The sequence below is a fragment of the Globicephala melas genome, chromosome 19 (assembly GCF_963455315.2).
Source record: "Globicephala melas chromosome 19, mGloMel1.2, whole genome shotgun sequence".
Taxonomy (NCBI): Eukaryota; Metazoa; Chordata; class Mammalia; order Artiodactyla; family Delphinidae; genus Globicephala; species Globicephala melas.
The window spans coordinates 55,647,887-55,667,155 of NC_083332.1; the positions used below are offsets into that span (position 1 = coordinate 55,647,887).

The 19,269-nt window shown below is 47.0% G+C and overlaps 1 protein-coding gene across 1 annotated transcript in view; it reads right to left on the reverse strand.

Annotated features, from left to right (window-relative positions):
- LOC115857025 (polycystin-1-like protein 2) overlaps positions 1–13,151 on the reverse strand; it is an 85,715-nt gene extending 72,564 nt beyond the window's left edge. The window contains 6 exon segments of the mRNA XM_070044123.1: positions 137–296; positions 3,251–3,357; positions 7,860–8,058; positions 10,198–10,362; positions 12,852–12,908; positions 12,911–13,151. Of these exon segments, the coding sequence (XP_069900224.1) occupies positions 137–296; positions 3,251–3,357; positions 7,860–8,058; positions 10,198–10,362; positions 12,852–12,908; positions 12,911–13,151 (929 nt within the window).
- Positions 13,152–19,269: the final 6,118 nt, after the last annotated feature.

Below are 19,269 nucleotides of genomic sequence, written 5' to 3' on the forward strand. Positions count from 1 at the left end.
GAAAAGATACCTAGCTGATCCAAAGAACCATGAAAAATTATAACTATTATTGTAAGTCACTAAGTTTTGTGGTGTTTTGTTATGCAGCAGAAACTGACTGATACATTTTTACTCAAGGCTCAGAAATTCCTCTTACCTTGTGGGGTAGTAGGGATCGAAAGTGTGGCCATCCCCCATATTAATTATACAGGACAGGTTTCCAATGTAGGGACAGAGGAGCCATGTAAGGGAGATGGCGACATTGTCAAAGATGAAACTCTCAGGCTTCCCTGGTGGCGCAGTGGTTGAGAGTCCACCTGCCGATGCAGGGGACATGGGTTTGTGCCCCGGTCTGGGAGGATTCCACATGCCACGGAGCGGCTGGGTCCGTGAGCCATGGCCGCTGAGCCTGTGCGTCCGGAGCCTGTGCTCTGCAACAGAAGAGGCCACAGCAGTGGGAGGCCCGTGTACCGCAAAAAAAAAAAAAAAAAAAAGATGAAACTCTCATTGCACACCATCAGCTTCAGGCCTGCACATCAAAACTCAAAATACCATTTGCCATTGCAAAGCAGATGTTTCTGTTTAAAACCTACTTTCTTCTATCTACCTGACCTTTATCTTTAGTGGGGCTTTTAAAGTTTTAAAATTTTTACTTTTTAAAGTTCTTTTGAATTTTTTCATTCCTAGGTAATACATGACCCAGATACAGAATTCGAAGTGTACAAAAGGGTCTACAGTGAAAAGAAAGCCCTCCCCGACTGCTACCCCTCAGTCCCCCAGTTCTGCTCCCCAGAGGCAGCCATTGTTACCAGTCTCCTGGGTCTCCTTCCAGAGATACCTGCACACTCACAAGCATGTACATACTTTTCTATTTATACAAATGGTGCTCTGTTCACTATTTGGCACCTTCCATTTTTTTCACTTAGAATATTTTGGAGATTGTTCTATATGAATTCAGTTAGAGCTGCCTTATACTCTTTAATAGCTGCACAATGTACCCTAATTTATTTAACCAGGATCCATTGATTGTCTAAGTGTATTTTATAATGATTAAAAAGGCAAAAGGCAAAGCACCTTTAGGAAAATCTCCTTGGCTAGGGTGGCTGATGAATCATCATTAGCAATTTAGTGCACATTAAATTTTACAAATTTGAGCTTCACAAGTTGGCCTGGAGGATGGGGTGAGGGGTGGAATTTGTGGCGGTTCACCCAGCCATGGGCTGATTGGTGCAGCACAGTCTTCTGGTTTCTGACTTAAATGAGAAGGGAAAATATGTAAGAAGCTGAATGCAAATGAAAAGGACTTTCTTGAGCTGGTCAGAAAGCCACCGTGGTCCTGATTGGTACGGGTTCGTGATCATCCGAGGAAACTCAGGATGCAGCAGGCCCTTCTGGGCACAGAGGCAGGAGCTGGGGGGCAGGGGATACTGCTGGATGAAGTCCTTCCCTTCAGAAATCAGAAACTGACGGTGATCAGAACCCACTGATTCACAAGGGACAAGATATTTGAAATCAAAGTCAGGACAGAAAATCTGGTCCATGTGGTAGCCAGACCCAACTCACCCCCCTACCCCTAAGCTACCCGTCTGTCTGATGAGAGCCAGGCTGCAACTGGCAGATCTCCAAGGGCGCCCTTTGTCCAGGAGCGAAACCACCAAACGGAAAGTGCTGCCAAACCATGTGGCCTCCCTTCCCAGAAAAGAGAACAAGACACCCTCCCTGCTCACTCTTACTCCACCCAAGTGTGTTCTGCAAACGAGTGCCACCCCCCCTTCCTGCACCCTCTCCTCCGTGCAGCCCTCTTCCTCCTGTCCCCAAGGACCCTGCTCTCCTGGGTGGCCCCTGGGGACCCCAACCTTCTCTGACTCATCTTTCCCCTTCAGAGCTCCTTGAACCATTACTCACGGATTCGGTAGAATTTGCCGTTCTGACCGATTAATTGGTTGGACAATGGCATAATGTGGTGTCCCAGCTTGAGGGGAAATTTGCACTCACACTGTAATAGGAATGAACTCGATACAGCCATCTTGGAGGGTGATGTGGCAATGTCTACTAACATTTAAAATGTGCGTACCCTGTGACCCAGCATTTCCGCTACTAGGGATCTCTCCTCTAAAAGTAATCCCAGGAGTATGTCAAGATATATGCACAAGAATGCACAAGAGAGCACTGCAGAGTGATCCATAACAACAAAAACTCAGAAGCAACCAAAATGTCCATCAAGAGGGGAACAGGTTGGACTTCCCTGGTGGAACAGTGGTTACAAATCCGCCTGCCAATGCAGGGGACACGGATTCGATCCCTGGTCTGGGAAGATCCCACATGCCGCAGAGCAACTAAGCCCGTGCGCCACAACTACTGAGCCCACGTGCTGCAACTACTGAAGCCCGCGCGCCTGGAGCCCGTGCTCCACAGCAAGAGGAGCCACCCTAATGAGAAGCCCGTGGACCGCAATGAAGAGTGGCCCCCGCTCACCACAACTAGAGAAAGCCTGCGTGCAGCAACAAAGAACCAAAGCAGCCAAAAATAAATAAATTAATTAATTTTAAAAAAGAGGGGAACGGGTTAAATAAATTTTGACATAATCTTATGATGGGATACTATGCAGTCATTAAAAGAATAAGGTAGTGACTTGGAGAGATGTCCAGGATATATTATTAAGTGAAAAAAATTGAGTTGTAGACATATACATCTATACATTCATACACAGCCATGTCTATGAAAACACTTTAAAAAGCAGGGAAGAATTTATTCTAAACAATTGAGTAGTTTCTTTATGAGGAGTAGAATTGTTGAATGGAAGGGAGGGATTCTTCCTTCTTGATTTATAAAACTTGTACAAATTCTGGTAATATGGGTTATTTTTATGGTTTTTTAGATTTGTAAAAGTTCCTGTGCATTCTAAAATGGCAGTCTACAGGGAGGGTGGTGGTTGAGTGCATGTGGCATGTGGGAATCCTTCCAATCAAGTAATCTTGGTTTTGTCTGTTGTGTTTATTGGGTCACCCCATGAAATTTAATTTGAAGTGTCCTGGGGTTAAAACAGTTGTTTTTCAACTTCTGGCTTGATGGCTTGTTTTGCAACTGAACCTCAAATGCTTTACCCTGCAGCTAAGCCAGGTGGGGAGGGCAAGCCACAGGGCAGCAGTTTTGGGTGAGGAGGTCTCTCAGTACTGAGCAGATCCACCCCCATGGAGAGCTGCACCCTCTGCTCCAAGGAGGGCTAGAGATAAGAAGGGAATTCCCACACCCAGGCAAGTTGGGGACTCACCTTCCCGGCAGTGGTACTGCACCCACAGGTAACTGCCCCAGGTGGGACACAGGTCTCCAAAGTAGGTCCCATTTGCTGCCACCTGGCAGGCCTGCAGCCCCCCGGCACTGGCCTGGGAGGCACCCACATCCCAGCGGAAGCAGACACCGTGTGGAGGACATTAAAGGATAGGGTCAGACAGAGATGAGTGACCTTGAATTCGTTCATTCACCCACCATCCCCCCAACAAGTACCTGTTGGTATCTACTGAAGACCGGGCACTGAGTCCGGTGCTGGGGGAGAAACAAGTAGGATTCCTGCCCTCAAATATCTCAGGGTCCAGCACAATGGTTCCCAAGCTTCAGAATACCAGAATCCCCTGGAGGGCTTGTGAAGACAAAAATTTCCAGACCCTGATTCTGATTCAGTAGATTTGGAGGGAAGCTTGAGAATTTGCTTTTCTAACAAGCTTCCAGGCTATGTCGATGCTGCTGGCCCAGGGACCCCACTTTGAGAACCACTGGTCCAGTGGCATCTACTCAGATGGTCTACATCCTGAGAACTGGCAAAGAGGGCACAAGATTAGGAACCCTGTGTCTGCCACGGGCACCAGGTGCCCACAGGAGGGAGGAGTGTGGAGACCCCAGGCCAGAGGCCTCAGGGTCATCCCAACATCCGTTCCCTCTGCCCATGTAGACATAATAGACGCCTACAGAGAGGCCTGGAGAAAGGACAGGCAGATGCTGTGGCCCTGGTTCCCTTCTTGGCTTGAGAGCATCCTATGGCTCTGCCCTGCACTGCATCACTTTCCTTGTTCTCTTTCGCATCTTAGAAACCCATGCTTGCTCCAGGCTTTGGAATATTTAAATGCTCTTTTCCTGTCTGGTTGCTTAGCCAGGCAAGCCCCACCCCCTCCTCAGATGCTCTCCTGGCCCTGGTTCCTCCCCAGCTGTTATGGTTTTGTGCTCCCCTCACCCGGTTTTTAGCCATGGGCCGATGACTCCTTGATCTATGTCTCTTGTTTGGCTCTCTCTTGAGTTCCTATCCTGTATGTCCACTTGTCTACACAGCATCTCCACTTGGACGTCACAGGGCACTCCAGGCTTCTCATATCCTGAAATGAGGTCTTGATCTCTGATTTGGGTTGAAGTGTGTCTCCTCTAAAAGGTGTCTTGAAGTCCTAACCTTTGGTACCTGTGAATATGAGCTTATTTGGAAACAGGGTCTTTGCAAACATAATCAAATTAAGATGAGGTCATTAGGGTGAGCCCTTAATCCAGTATGACTGGTGTGCTTTGGACACAGAGACAGGGCATGTGAAGTTGGAAGCAGAGATTAGAGAGATGCACCTACCAGGGTTTGTGGGCAAGCATTGCCGACAAATGCCGGATGCTAGAAGAGGAAAGGAAGGGCTCTCCCCTGCAGGTTTTGGAGGTAGAGAAGTCCCTCTGACACCTTGATTCTGGACTCAGCCTCCAGACTGCAAGAGAACGTGCTTCTGTTGTTTTAAGCCACCCAGTTTGTGGTACTTGGTAAGGCTGCCCTAGGACATGAAGACAATCTCCCTCCTCCACCTTTGCCACCAGCTGCTCCTCCCCCAGCCTCTTCTCTCAATGCCAGGGTCATCCTGGACCCCCATCATTGACAAGTCCTGTCAGTATGTCCTTCTGTTTCTGGAATCTATCCATTTCTCTCCATCTGCATTGCCCTCCAGCCTCCAGCCTCTCTCACCTGGGTTTCTGGCATCAACCTCCCTTGTTTGGACTCACAGCAGCCTGCGGGCAGCTTTAAAATACACCTGGCCGTGATCTTCCCCTGCTCAAAACCCTCCAGTGCTTCCCCAACATCCTGGGGCTAGGGTCTGGGTTCCTCAGGCACTAGTGCCCCACCTCCCCCCATGCTGAGTGCTTTGCAGTTCCCTGCACCTACCACGCTCTTCCTCGGACTTGCATGGGTTCCTCCCTCTCCCCAGAACACCCATCCCCATTCACCCAGCTGTCCTTTTCCTGCGTGACTCCTATCATATCTTCAGGTCTCAGCTTAGATCTCACCTCCTCTGGGAAGGTGGCCCGCCCTTTGACCGTTGGTCCACAGATCCACCCTCACCCTACTTGGTTCCAAATTGCAGGGAACTACATTTCCCAAACTGCCCTGTGCACTGGCAGGCACTGATGGCAGACTGAAGACGACGTATTAACTTCCAATGGCTGCTGTAACAAATTACAAAAACGTAGTGGCATAAAACAGCACATTTATTACCTCACCTTTCTGGAGGTCAGAGGTCTGGGTGGGCTCAGCTGGGCTCTGCTCAGGGTATCACAGGGCTGAAATCAAGGTGTCACAGAGGCTCTGGGGAGGAATCTACTTCCAGTCTCATTCTTCTTGTTGGCTGAATTCAGTTCCTTGGGACTGTAGGACTGAGGTCCCATTTCCTTGCTGGCTATCAGCTGGGACCACCCTAAGCTCTTAGAGACCTCTCTCCAGTCCTCCCATGTGACCCCCTGTCTCTCAGAGCTGGCAGTGAGGCGTCAGGTCTGTCTCATACTTGAATCTCACTGACTTCTCCATCTGCCACCCCTCTCTTATGCTTCTAGCCAGAGAGAATTCTCTGCTTTGAGGGGCTCATGTGATTAGATTGTACCCACTTCGATAATCCAGGATAATCTCCCTATTTTAAGATTAGCAACCATAATTACATGTACAAAGACCCTTTTGCCACATAAGTTAACATATTCATGGGCATGGCATCTCATCATACCCGCAGTTCCAGGGACTAGGGTGGGAAATTGGGGGTTCAAAGTCTGCCTGCACCAGACGGGAAGAGGTACAGGGCAGGGTGCTTTTTGCCCTCTCTCTCACCACATCTCCTCTGAAGCTCCAGCTCCCTGGGGCCCGTCCCTCCCTCCGTGGTCATTGCTCCCCCGGCGCAGGTCATGGTTCTAGCACCTGCCAGGTGGCCCTGACTTCTGGTTTTGGTGTGACATCCCCCATGGCTGTCCCTCCAGTCCTTTGGGGTGGTCGCGGCTTTCTGCTCCTCTAATCTCAGGGTTCGATCATCATCCCCTATTCGGCTTCTCAGCACTTCCGTGACTGAGTCATTGGATAACCAATTCCCTGCATTAAATTCCCTCTGTTGGAAGACCTAGCATGATTTTCCTGCTGGGACCCAGTTTGCTCTACCCCTCCGTGTGAGATCTGTACCCTACTAGGTGCGTCCACAGCACTAGACTACAATCTCCAAGAGAGAGGGAATGTTTCGTTTTGCTTTGTTTTTGTTCACTGCTCTATCTCCAGCACGCAGAACAGTACCTGATACACAGCAGGTACAAAATGAGTCTTGCATGAGTAACTAAACAGCACCTTTTCTCCCTTCTGTGTGACACTGAGCACAGTGCTAGGTAATTGCCTGTATTTGTTTCTGTCTCCCCATTAGACTGTGACCCCTTCGAAGAACAGACTGTGTTTGATTCATCCCTGCATCCACAGAGCCCAGGATAGTGCATGGCACACTTTTGGTGCTCAATAAACATCTGTCAGCAAACTGACTGAATGAATGAGTGATGGTGACACTTAGGTACAAACAGCCCCCCTGGAGCTCTGCCCAGATCTCCTCCAGCCCTCCCCAAAAGGATGCAGGGCTCCCATCCAATGTGCCCTCTGGGTGTGGCTACAAAGTTTGGAAGCTTGCATCTAGGCCTTTAAGGAAATAGCCCACTGAGCTCCATCTGTGAAGGAGGCACACCCATCGGCCCGTCCTCCGGGCCTTTCCTCCTTGGTGGGCCACAGCCTCAGGAATGCTGGGGCAACGAGGCGAGATGAAGAGAACCAACTGGCTGATTTCGGCATTTCTTTCCCCCACGCCTGCTCTAAGGGGAGGAGGGGTGATGTGGGTCAGACATGGCGGGGAGAGGTGCAAGTTTCTTTCCAAGGAAAAATCCTTGTCACCAGACAAACCTGGCTCAGAGGCAGATTTAATCTGATTTAGAAAAATAAGACCCTAGAGAAAGTCTCCCATGTGAAGGAGAGATACCATCCAGAACAGGAGAGATACCACCTGGAACGTTTGTTTGTTTCAGGACTGTTCGCAATAGCAAGGATTAAGCAACAATCCGCACATCTCTCAATAGAGGAAAAGACAAACTATGATATAGTTACATAATAAGTGAAACAAACTAGTACAACATGTATCAGGACAGATGATACGAATCTAATGTTTTATTCATTTCTGTAATGAGGGAATCTTAAGAAAATATGGCATAACGCTAAGATTTGACAAAGTTGGGTAGTGGGTCCAGAGGATTTCACTGAAATTTTTTTCATTCTTGTACGTGCGTTTGAAGTATTTCGAAATTAAAAAAATTTAAATTAAAAAAAAAGAAAGAAATGTTTTTGCACCCAGTTGGGGTGGAGAGCAAAATGTCCACCTGACCCGTCGGGTGGGTTTGATGTCAGGTGAAGGGTGAGCCACGGCCCCCTTACTCCCCTGCTTGGTGCTGTGGGCAGACTGGCTAATTTTCCCATATGATGGAAGCCCAAGGTCAGATATGAAGATTGTTCAATCCTTCCAGACCCCTTTGCTGGGCACAGGACACCAGGAAGTGCCCTGCACTTGCAGCCAGAGCTACAGAGCCCTTGGGCCCTACCTGCCACTTCATCCTTGACGCTGACCCAGTTGCATTCCTCCTCCAGGTCTGAGGGGTCCCCGGCATCCTGGATGCAATAATGGGGAGTCTGGCGCCCATAGAAAGCATCCTGGATCTGGATCACCTCCCCTGAGCCACAGTGCATGGTGGCATTGAGGTTCTCGCAGGCCAGACTCTGGCCGACATCTGTGGCAAAGGTAAGGTGACACCTAAGGAGGGCTCGTGGTCACAGATGGGCAAGTGCCCAGGTAATGGGAAGCAGAGGGGTCTCAGGGGTCAGGACTGTGAGATGCAAGGACACAGTGGGAGCTGACTCAGCAGGGGTGAGAAACAATGTGGAGGGCATGAGCATGGCTCTGGGGCCAGACTGCCCAGGGTCAGGGCCAGCCCAGCCACTCTCGGGCTGTGTGGTCTTCTGCAAGTTATTCAGCTTCTCCGTGCCTCCTCTTTATGGGGGGAGTCAATATCACACCCCATAGAGTCGTTAGGAGGATCAAATGAATCTGTACGTGTAGGGTCAGGGCTGTAAAAGTGGCAATTATCATTCCACCTGTTTCGAGTGCCTTCCTTGAGACTTATCTGAAAACAATGCCTGGCACATCATAGATGCTAAACTAGCATTTGTTGAATGCATGAGTGATTTCATTGAGTCTTCATACCAGTCCTATGAGCTGCACTATTATCCTCCCCTGTGGTAACATCGGGCTCTGTGGGGTCACTGTGCTGAAACCCCACTCCAGCCCAGCTCCTGGCATGTGGTCTATGCTCAGTAAACATTTGTTGATAAAGAATGACCTGGCTCAGATGTGCACAGCAGAAAGTAGGAAACACTGGCTTCAGACTCAGGCCCGTCTGCCTGGTGGGACCGCCACAGGGCAGGGGTTGAGATCAAAATCTGTGTTCGTTTCCTAATGGCTGCTGTAACAAATGACCACAAACTTAGTGGCTTAAACAGCACAAATTTATCTTCTTACAGTTATGGTCAGAAGTTCAAAACGGGCTTTACTGGGCTAATATCAAGGTGTGGGCAGGGCTGGTTGCTTCTGGAGCCTCTAGGGGAGAAGCTATTCCCTTGCCTTTTCCAGCTTCTAGAGGCTGCCCCTTCTTTCATCTTCAAAGCCAGCAGCACAGTGTCTCCCAGTCTCTCTCTCTGATCTTCACGTCTCATCTCCGTCACCTCCCAGCTGTGTGGAACTTACCCTTTCTGAGCATCACTTTTCTTAGCTTTATCATGGGCCTGCGACAGCATGATGGAGGTATTTCTACTGTGTGATGAATAAGTGCACAGACGCATGTACAGCTCAGTGCCTGGAACTCCTGGATGTATGTTAGCTCTTCCTAGTGTGACCTCGTGCCAGGGACTGCAAGACCCTAGGGGCTGACGGTGCTGAGACAGGCTTGCAGTGGGGGTGGGGCAGGGGATGGGGTTTGGGGGGGAGCTTTGGTAAGAGGTGAGGAAGTTGCACAACCCACAGGTCCACAAAGCTTTCGACTTTTCCGAATCGGCCAGGCAGGAAAGTTAAGCTTGCATGGCATCTATAAAGCTGAGTGTGGGGGAAATAGAGCAGGGGTCCCGTAAGTGTCTGAACCCAGGCTGGGGCCTGGGCACCAGAGTCTCCAATGAGGGGCTTAGAACCAGGGAGGGGACTGGATCTGGAAGCCCAGAACCTTCTGTCGAGGCTGGCTTGAGGGTCAGGGGACCACAAGGCAGCTCAGCTCCAAGACCAGGCCCCCCATGGCAGGCAGGACCCAGTGTGGGTCTCGGGCCACTCCTGCGGGGACTCGCACACAAAGTCCCCAGGAAGGGGTTCCCAGGGCCCACAAAAGGGGCCTACCACAGGCAGCAGCTGGAAAGGGCACAAGAGCAGAGCGTGGGAGGATTTGGGAGTTGGGAGTGGGATGCGGGGGTGAGGGGCTCAAAGCCAGGCTGACCAGGGAGTGGGAGTCAAGGGTGAGTGAGAACAGCCTCCTGGGACCACATGTCTCTTCATGGGAAGACTGGAAAGGGAGCGAAGATAGGGCTGAGCACTTCCCTCTAATGTGGGCTATGAGAGGGGAAGACAGAGAGACAAGTGAGACTAGAGGGCAGGTAGGCAGGTAAGTGGACAGGGAGAGAGCGGGACATGAGCTGGAGAGATGAAGTGAGACACAGAGCATCACACAGCCGGAGATTGTGGGCATTTAGAGAGGTAGAGACAGAGAGACAGAGACAGAGAGATACAGAAAAAGAGAGAACAAGACAGAAGGAGATGCAGAGAGATAGAGACAGAGAGAGAGTCAGAGAAAGAAAGAAGGAGGGAGACCCCACAGCACAGGCCAGCTCACCAAACTCGCAGATGAAGGCGAACTTCTGCATGCAGTTGTCCGAGGGCAACCACCCAAAGGAAGGGTCTCTCCCATTGTAGCCCCAGGCGTTGGTTACAGAAGCATCCTGCCCTCGGCGCCAGATCCTGTAGCTCACATTTGAGGTGTCCAGCCAGATCCTGGGCCCTGGGATGGGAATATGACCACCAGGACTTGGAAGGGTCCTTCTGATCCTGGTGTGCAGAGAGCTTGCCCCAGCTCTACTCCTTGTATGCCGTGGGTGCTCAGGCAGTGCTGACAGGCTGAAGGCCTCTCTGTCCCATGCCAGTGAAGGGGCATCACCTAGCCACTATCTTCCAAGATAAGGTCTCAGCCTACAAACCGGGGTGCCGAGCCCAAGAGCCCATACAAAGAGGTTTGATTAAATAGATGATGCTTCTAGTAATGTGTAACCACAATTTAAAATAGAGCACAGGACTTCCCTGCTGGCACAGTGGTTAAGAATCCGCCTGCCAATGCAGGGGACACAGGTTCAATCCCTGGTCCGGGAAGATCGCACATGCCACGGAGCAACTAAGCCTGTGTACCACAACTACTGAGCCTGTGCTCTAGAGCCTGCAAGCCTCTACTACTGAAGCCCATGAGCCACAACTGCTGAAGCCCGCGAGCTCTAGGACCCACGTGCCTCAACTGCTGAGCCTGCATGCTGCAACTACTGAAGCCCGGGCGACTAGAGCCCGTGCGCCGCAACAAGAGAAGCAATAAGAAGGCGGCACACCGCAACAAAGAGTAGCCCCCGCTCACCGCAACTAGAGAAAGCCCATGTGCAGCAGCGAAGACCCAATGCAGCCAAAAAAATAATAATAAATTTTTAAAAAAAATTTAAGGTTTAAAAAAAATTTTTTTAATTTAAAAAATAAAATAAAAAAGAGCACAGAACTGTGCCTCGGGATGGCAAGACATACTCCAGAGAGTAGCAGGGGCCCTTGTCAAATATACTTGGGCAGCACTGAATTAAAGTGGAAGCAATTTTCATGATTTTGGTACTCTTCAGAGCCTTGAATACACCAACATGATTGTTGAAGAAGTGTGTGTGTGTGTGTGTGTGTGTGTGTGTGTGTGTGTGTGTGTGTGTGTAATACAGAGGTACACCAGAGGTCTAGAAAACACTGGCTATAAACTATTTACTGTGAAGACTCAAAAATACATTTACCATTTTTTTAAGGAAAAGAAATCCATACATATGGTTAAAAAATTCAAAGAACACAAAAGGGTATAAAGTGAAAACATCTTCCTTCTTTCAACCTATGGACTACTCCCATTATTGTTATGTTTCTTGAAAATTGTTCCAGGATGAATTGTATCCATACATCAACATTTATGAATGCCTGAAATCTAGTTACATAAATGCCATCATATCGCACACAGCCAGGACAGTCCCTTGCTTCTTAAATAACACTGAGTGATGGAGGTTGGGACGTATCAGATCTACCCCATTTCCTGTAGCAGCCATGCAGTATCCCTTGGAGATTTTAAATAGACACGCTCCTTTAACTGCATGTGAATGGGTGTCCGATATACAGAAATCCACAATTTCTGCATCTACAAAGCAAGAAACCATTCAGTAGATGTTGCCTGAAGATGCATTTTAGAATTCAAATCTCTTGGCTGTGAGTTTCCTAAAATGAGCTTCTCCGGCTGCTCCTTTATTAAAGTATTTCCGTCCACGCTGGTACATTTCTACAGGTGTTCAGCCCAGACCAAGCTACTCATTTATAAAACCCAGCAGCTTCTACTGGGCAATGGGAGGTAGCAGGACGCTGTCATCTTGAACAAGTCATTTCATGCCTCTGGACTTATTTTCCTCATTCATAAAACAAGAGTAGCAGTGCTTGCCTCATGGGGCAGGGGTAAGGCTTAAATACGGACATCCATTTTTTGTTGTGTATGGACACCGGGAAAACAGAACCGGCCAGAATAATGGTTCCTCCCCTTGAAGAACTCATAGTCCGGGGGGAAGACACCTAAAAACTGAAGTCATGCCACAAGTGCTCTCCTAAATGTGTGGACAAGATCCTACAGGTGCAAAGAGGAGGACTCACCTGAACGTGCGGGGGTTGGAGGAAGGGGTCCTCGCCGAGCGAAGGATAAGGAAGGGTTTCCAGGACGACTGTTACCATGAGACTGTCTAATGTGAATTGAGCTGTGCTAAGCCCTTAACCCACTTCAGCCTCATAACAAGTGGGGGAAGGACATGTGGAAGTGCTTTGAAAATAGCTTAGTCATTATTTCCTGAGACTCTGTTTTCCCATCTGTAAAATAGGGACAACAATCATAACTGTCTCATCGGTTATGATAAGGATTCACTGTGAAAATGGACGTGAAGAACTCAGGACAGTGCCAGGCACTGTTCTAGCAAGAACTGAAGAAGCCATAGCTAGTCTTAGGCACAAGCAAAGAAAGGGACATTTCTAGCATGTCAGCTACAAGCTGGATTCTGTGCTAGGTACTGCACAAGAATTCTTTTATTTGATCCACAAAACAACCAAAAAGGAGGGTCTCCTTACCATGAGAATTGGGACATACTAATTTGTTCCATGGAGTTCTGGGTAAGAAACTATGGTGAGAATCACAGCCACAAGCTCCCCATAAAACAAAATTATCGTGGCACCTACCTTCTGTAGTATCATTCCAAGCCAAGTTCCATGTGAGTCCAATCCATCGTTCCCTTCCTGGGTGAGGTGCTTCTGCAGGAATAGCTGGGTGGCTTCACCGTGAATAAAAACCAAATGGCCTACTTGCTCCTCACACCAGCTCTGGGCACCATAGAAGGTGCGGCCGAGAGGCACAAATTCATAGCAAGCATCTCTGAAAGCCACTTGGCTCTTAGAGCAAAAGCTGCCATCCTCTGGCTTAGCCGTAATGGCCCTAAACCCCAGGGCAAGCCCCAAGAGTACCAAGGCCAAGGTGCTCATCCTTGAACCACGGCTGGAGCATCTGGATGGGCCTGGCTCTCAGGTCCTTCATATGCTCCTGCCTTCACAACTGGCTGCCGTCCATCTTTCCTTCTCTTGTTGTATCACATAATAGTGACTGACTTCTTGTTTAAGTGTCTGCATTTTTGTTAATGCACATCTTGTTAAGTGTCTGCATTTTTGTTAATGCACATCTTGTTAATGTGTCTGCATTTTTGCTTCCGCCATCTCTTTGTTCCATGCAGTTCCAAATCCAATTAATTTGCAAAAAGGTCTTGTAGAGAAAGATAAAGTTGCTGTATCACTTGTCTGCTTGTCATTGGGTGAACCATTAGCTTCTGATAAAAATTCCTTGTTATTGGTTTTTATGTCATTACCCTTCAGGGCTAAATGTTTCACGAGGAACCATCAGCTTGTGGGAAGTATGTGATAAAAGAAAACTGGCAGGAAAGCTAGAGTTATGGATAGTAAAGAAACCAAGTTGAGCTCATATCCAACCCCATTGTCTGTGGCCGCTGTGCCCAGATGATAATCACTTTCTCCCCAACATGGCTCCAATCCTAACGGAGATTTTTTTCTGCTCTCTGACTCATCACATTACCACTCATGCCTGTTTGAGAATAAAAATTTCCTACAATATTTATTTGATGTCATCATGAAAATAAGCTTTTAAAACTTCAAACTGCCCATCCTCACCTACTGCCTAAACCCTCCAACAGGTGTCCATGGTCAATGGATCAAGTTCAAACCTCCTGGCTTTGTATTCAAGGCCCTATATGAAATGATCTCTGATGATGTTTCCAAACACACCCCCAGAATGTGGGGAAACATGCTGTCTCACCAATTGCTGATGCAAGTATAAATTGGTACAACCTCTATTGTGGGTAGTGTGACAATACCTATCAAATATCTATCAAAATTTTAAAAAGTACAAGCTCTGTAATGGAGCAATTCCACTTCTAGAAACTTTACCTACAATGAATTCATACATATGTGATATGTCATATATATATATATATATATATATGGTTATTTATTACAGAATTTTGTAAGAAGGAAAGATGGGAAACAACCTAAATGTCCATTTAAAGAAAACTGGTTAATAAAAGGTGGTACATCCTAAATAGCGACTAAAACATGAACATATTCTTTGTATACGAATTCGGGAGGATCTCTAAGATTTTGGCTAATATTAAAAGTGAAGTATGAGACATTGATGAGGTTCCAATCCCATTTACACGCAACCCATATGAATACTTCTTTGTATATGTGTGTAATATATCTCTTAAGGGACATACAAGAGACTAGCAACAGTGATTGCCCAGTGTGGGGAGCGGGGACTAGGTGAGTGGGAGACAGACACAGGAGCGAGATTTTTGTTTCATTGGCCACCTTTTTGAGACTTTTCCATTTTGTACTATGTGAATGCATTACCTGTTCAAAAATTATAAATTCTCATGAGCCCATCATTCCCCCAGAAGCTCAAAGTCACAGCTCATCCTATCATAATTCATTGCTGGTGACCTTCCTTCATGTCTCTGTGCATTTGTCTGCGCTCTTCCTTTTGCAGGAACCCCTTTCTCCCTAGTCCATCTGCGATCACCCTCAAGCTGATCCCCAGTTAGCTCAAACAGCACTTCCTCAATGAACCTTGTAGAACTTGCCTCAAATAATATGCCTCTCTCCTCTGAGTTTCTTTTTTTATAAAAAAGCTTTATTAAGATATAATTCACTTTCCATACAATTCATCCATTTAAAATATATATCAACAGTTTTTAGTATATACACAAGGTTATGCAACCATCAGCACAATCAATTTTAGAACATTTTCATCACTCGCGAAGAAACCATATTCTGATAGCATTCACACCCCGTTCCTCCCTCCCCCAGCTCTGACAGCCACTAATCTACTTTCTGTCTCTAGGGATTTGCTTATTCTGGAAATTTCATATAATCCTCTGTGGCCTTTTGTGACTGGCTTTTTTCACTTTAGCGTAGTGTCTTCAAAGTTCATCCATCTTGCAGCAGGTATTAATGCTTCATTCCTTTTTTTTTTGGCACTCCATAAAAGTTTATAGAATAAATGTTCAATGAAGGTTTTTTTTTAACATCTTTATTGGAGTATAATTGCTTTACAATGGTGTGTTAGTTTCTGCTTTATAACAAAGTGAATCAGCTATACATATACATATATCCCCAGATCTCCTCCCTCTTGCGTCTCCCTCCCACCCTCCCTATCCTACCCCTCTAGGTGGTCACAAAGCACCGAGCTGATCTCCCTGTGCTATGCCTCTGCTTCCCACTAGCTATCTATTTTATGTTTGGTAGTGTATATATGTCCATGCCACTCTCTCACTTTGTCACAGCTTACCCTTCCCCCTCCCCATATCCTCAAGTCCATTCTCTAGTAGGTTTGTGTCTTTATTCCCATCTTACCCCTAGGTTCTTCATGACATTTTTTTTCTTAGATTCCATATATATGTGTTAGTATACGGTATTTGTCTTTCTCTTTCTTTTTTTTTTTTTTTTTTTTTTTTTTGCGGTATGCGGGCCTCTCACTGCTGTGGCCTCTCCCATTGCGGAGCACAGGCTCCGGAGGCGCAGGCTCAGCGGCCATGGCCCACGGGCCCAGCCGCTTCGCGGCATGTGGGATCTTCCCAGACCAGGGCACGAACCCGGGTTCCCTGCATCGGCAGGCGGACTCTCAACCACTGCGCCACCAGGGAAGCCCCTGTCTTTCTCTTTCTGACTTACTTCACTCTGTATGACAGACTCTAGGTCCATCCACCTCACTACAAATAACTCTATTTCATTTCTTTTTATGACTAATATTCCATTGTATATATGTGCCACATCTTCTTTATCCGTTCATCCGATGATGGACACTTAGGTTGTTTCCATCTCCTGGCTATTGTAAATAGAGCTGCAATGAACATTTTGGTACATGACTCTTTTTGAATTATGGTTTTCTCAGGGTATATGCCCAGTAGTAGGATTGCTGGGTCATATGGTAGTTCTATTTGTAGTTTTTTAAGGAACCTCCGTACTGTTCTCCATAGTGGCTGTACAAATTCAGGGTTTTTCAGAAGTAATATAGTATAGTATAGTAATAGTAATAGTAATATTAGTATAGTAATAGTATAGTAATAAGTATAGTAATATACTTATAGAAGTATAAGGTGGGGACCTTAGCTCTTTGTTTGACTTCCTGAGTAATGTTTGTTGTTCATGATAACTTTCAAGATTAATTAAATTTGCCAAAATTACTATGATACTTTAGTGGTGGGAAAAATTGTTTTCACTACTAATGCCAGAGTTCCTCTTGGGAACTTTTTCTTTAGAAAAATACCTATTAGGCCATTTGGGTTGTGATAGGGATGACACCAAGGGCCTGGTTTGTACCATTATAACAAGAGATGGTCTTCCTAAGAAATCAATAATTTGAGATTGGAGAAGGGAGCCATGCAATGTGGTGGGACTGTGGAACATTCAAAAAAGATGTCAGATAAACCGTTTCTTGTGTCAGGGTGGCCAAAGGCTTTAGAGAACACAGCTGTCTAATGTCTGTTTTTAAGCTTTTAGCTTGCTCTGACCTGAGTTACCATTATTTTGTTTTTTGCTTCCACCCCTCTCTCCCCCAGCCCCTGGCAACTGCGACTTTCTATCGCTATGGACTTAAATGTTCTGAACATTTCATACAAACGGAATCATGCAATATGTGTACCTTTGTGCCTAGCATATTTTTTCAGGTTTCATCCATATTGGAGCATGTATCCGTACTTCATTCCTTTTATTGAGGAATAATATCCCATTGTACAGATAGACCACCTTTTGCTTATTCTTTTTTCTGTTGATGGACATCTGGATTATTTTATTCTGTGAATTTCTTGGGGGGAAGGAATAATGTCTCTTAACCTCTGTCTATCCCTTGGCTGGCACACAGTAGGACTCAATGAGCATTTGCCAGCCTGACCCCATTTCTCAGGTCCCTGGGGCTGACACTTGACGCCCCCTCCCTTTCCCAGAAGGCCTTCCAAGAACCCTGGAGTAGCCTTTCCAGGCAGAGCCCTGGGTAGAATTTGATGTCATCGCTGACTCACAGGCTGGAACACAGGCTGGGCAGAACTGGTCTCTTATCTCCAGGGGCCAAGCATCTAATGACTTTCATTAGAAAACTATGTGGAAGGCCACACGCAGAGATAATGTGTCTCCTGGATAAAGGCTTAATTTATGTCCCTCGTGGAACATGCTTGGAGACATTCGATAAGGAACGCAAATGTGCAGGCTGAATTCCATTTCCACATTCTTTATATTCTGATAAATTGCAGACTCCTGGGCACAGAATTCATCTTGGTGATGTCAGCTCCCAATGTGCCTTAACCTCTGTGTATGTGAAAAAAGGAAGCAGGACATGGCTGGACCCATGTGAGCCTGATTCCAAGGATCTGATCCAGCTGCCTGAGCCTCCAAATCCTGCCTTGCAGGATCAGCCAAAGAAAGCAGAAAGAGAGCAAGTTTGGTTTAAATAGGGCACTGAGTTCATAAAAAGAACCATAAAGCTATTCACGCCCTGTGGCCCAGACATCCCAGTCCTGGGAATAGACCCATTTTAGTTTCGGTCCCCTCAGAAGCCTAGACAAGAATTTAAGTGCAAGCAGCTTATTTGGGAGGGGGTGCAATTCTATATGAACTGGTGTTTTCGTTAGTCATATTGAAATTTGCCTTCCATTCAATCAAAAAGACAATATGACAAAAGAATTTGCGTGGTCCCATCACCCTAATACACTCTCGTTTCTTTGTGGTTTCTTCAAATGCTTCTTTTCTTGAAGACAGATGTTTACCCAGGCACAATCGTAGTGTACATATAACTAGCTCATATTACATCCTGCATTTCCCACTTAGCATTAGATAGTAAGCCTTTTCCATGTTGCTAAAGGGCGTTGAAATCCGCATGGTGGTGGCTGGGTCTCCTTTCAATGAATGGACATTGATTACACCACTCCCATTTTGCTAGATGTTCTATGTGGTTTTCGTCACCTGTCTGTGATCTGTTCACTTTTGCTATCCTAGTCAACACTTCTATGAACATCTTCTTGCACTTACCCTTTAGGCTGGGCTGAGTTATCTCTTGAGGGTTATAGCAGACTCTGTCAATGCCCCGCCTTACCCTACACTTACCATGTAAGTCTTCTAAATGCACCCATGGCTCTTTGCCTCCCTCTGCACACAAGGAACAGAATGGAAATGCCTGGAAGTTTGAGCCTCTCGGAAGAAACTCTCACCCTATTGACCAAAGTTGCTGGGTCAGTCAATCCCCCAGCTCTCTAAAGATTACTCTAAGGCATGTTCACACCATCTGCAGAGTCTCCCACCAGACTGAGCCTCAGTTTCCTGAGATGGTAATGACCTTGATAATGTACTGTTAATGTCTACCCTCCCTGTTTCACTGCTCCACTCCTGGGTTCACCACCCAAATAAACCATTTGCACTGGAATGCTTGTCTTTGGGTCTGCTTCTGGGAGAGCCAAGCTCAGACAAGTCTATCCTTGGGACTGGGATGCCTGCCCAAAGGGCATGAACATCTTTGTGATTCTTGCTATGGACTCAACGCTGTTTAAACCAAATTAACAATCTCTCTGTTGTTCATTTTGCTGATCCCACTTGAAGGCTCAGGCTGCCAGATCAAATTCTGGGAAACACGCTCACACAGCTGAGTCGTGCCCTGCACACTCTTCTCGTGGTTTCAGTTCTATGCTTGGGGACCAGCTCTGAGCAACTGATAAGGACCTGAGTCATTGGAATGGTGGGTTGTGTTCTCTTGGTTTTTTAAACATGTATGTAGGTGAGGCTTCCAAGTTTGCTCATGTATGCCTTGTTGTTTGCTTCTGTAGGGTGCCTGGTAACCTGGATCTTAAAGGACTAGTCAGGAAGAGAGGGGTGAGGTGGAGGTAGGGGTGGGGAAGAGCTGGTAGAAAGGGGTTCTCAGGGAGAGGCCCCAGAATGTTAAGTCCCTATTGCGTGTCAGTACCCCAGGACCAACATAAACCACAAAACCCTACATTATCCCCCCTGGGTGGTCTGCCATGGCAGGCCACACCTCCACACGTTTGCACATGCT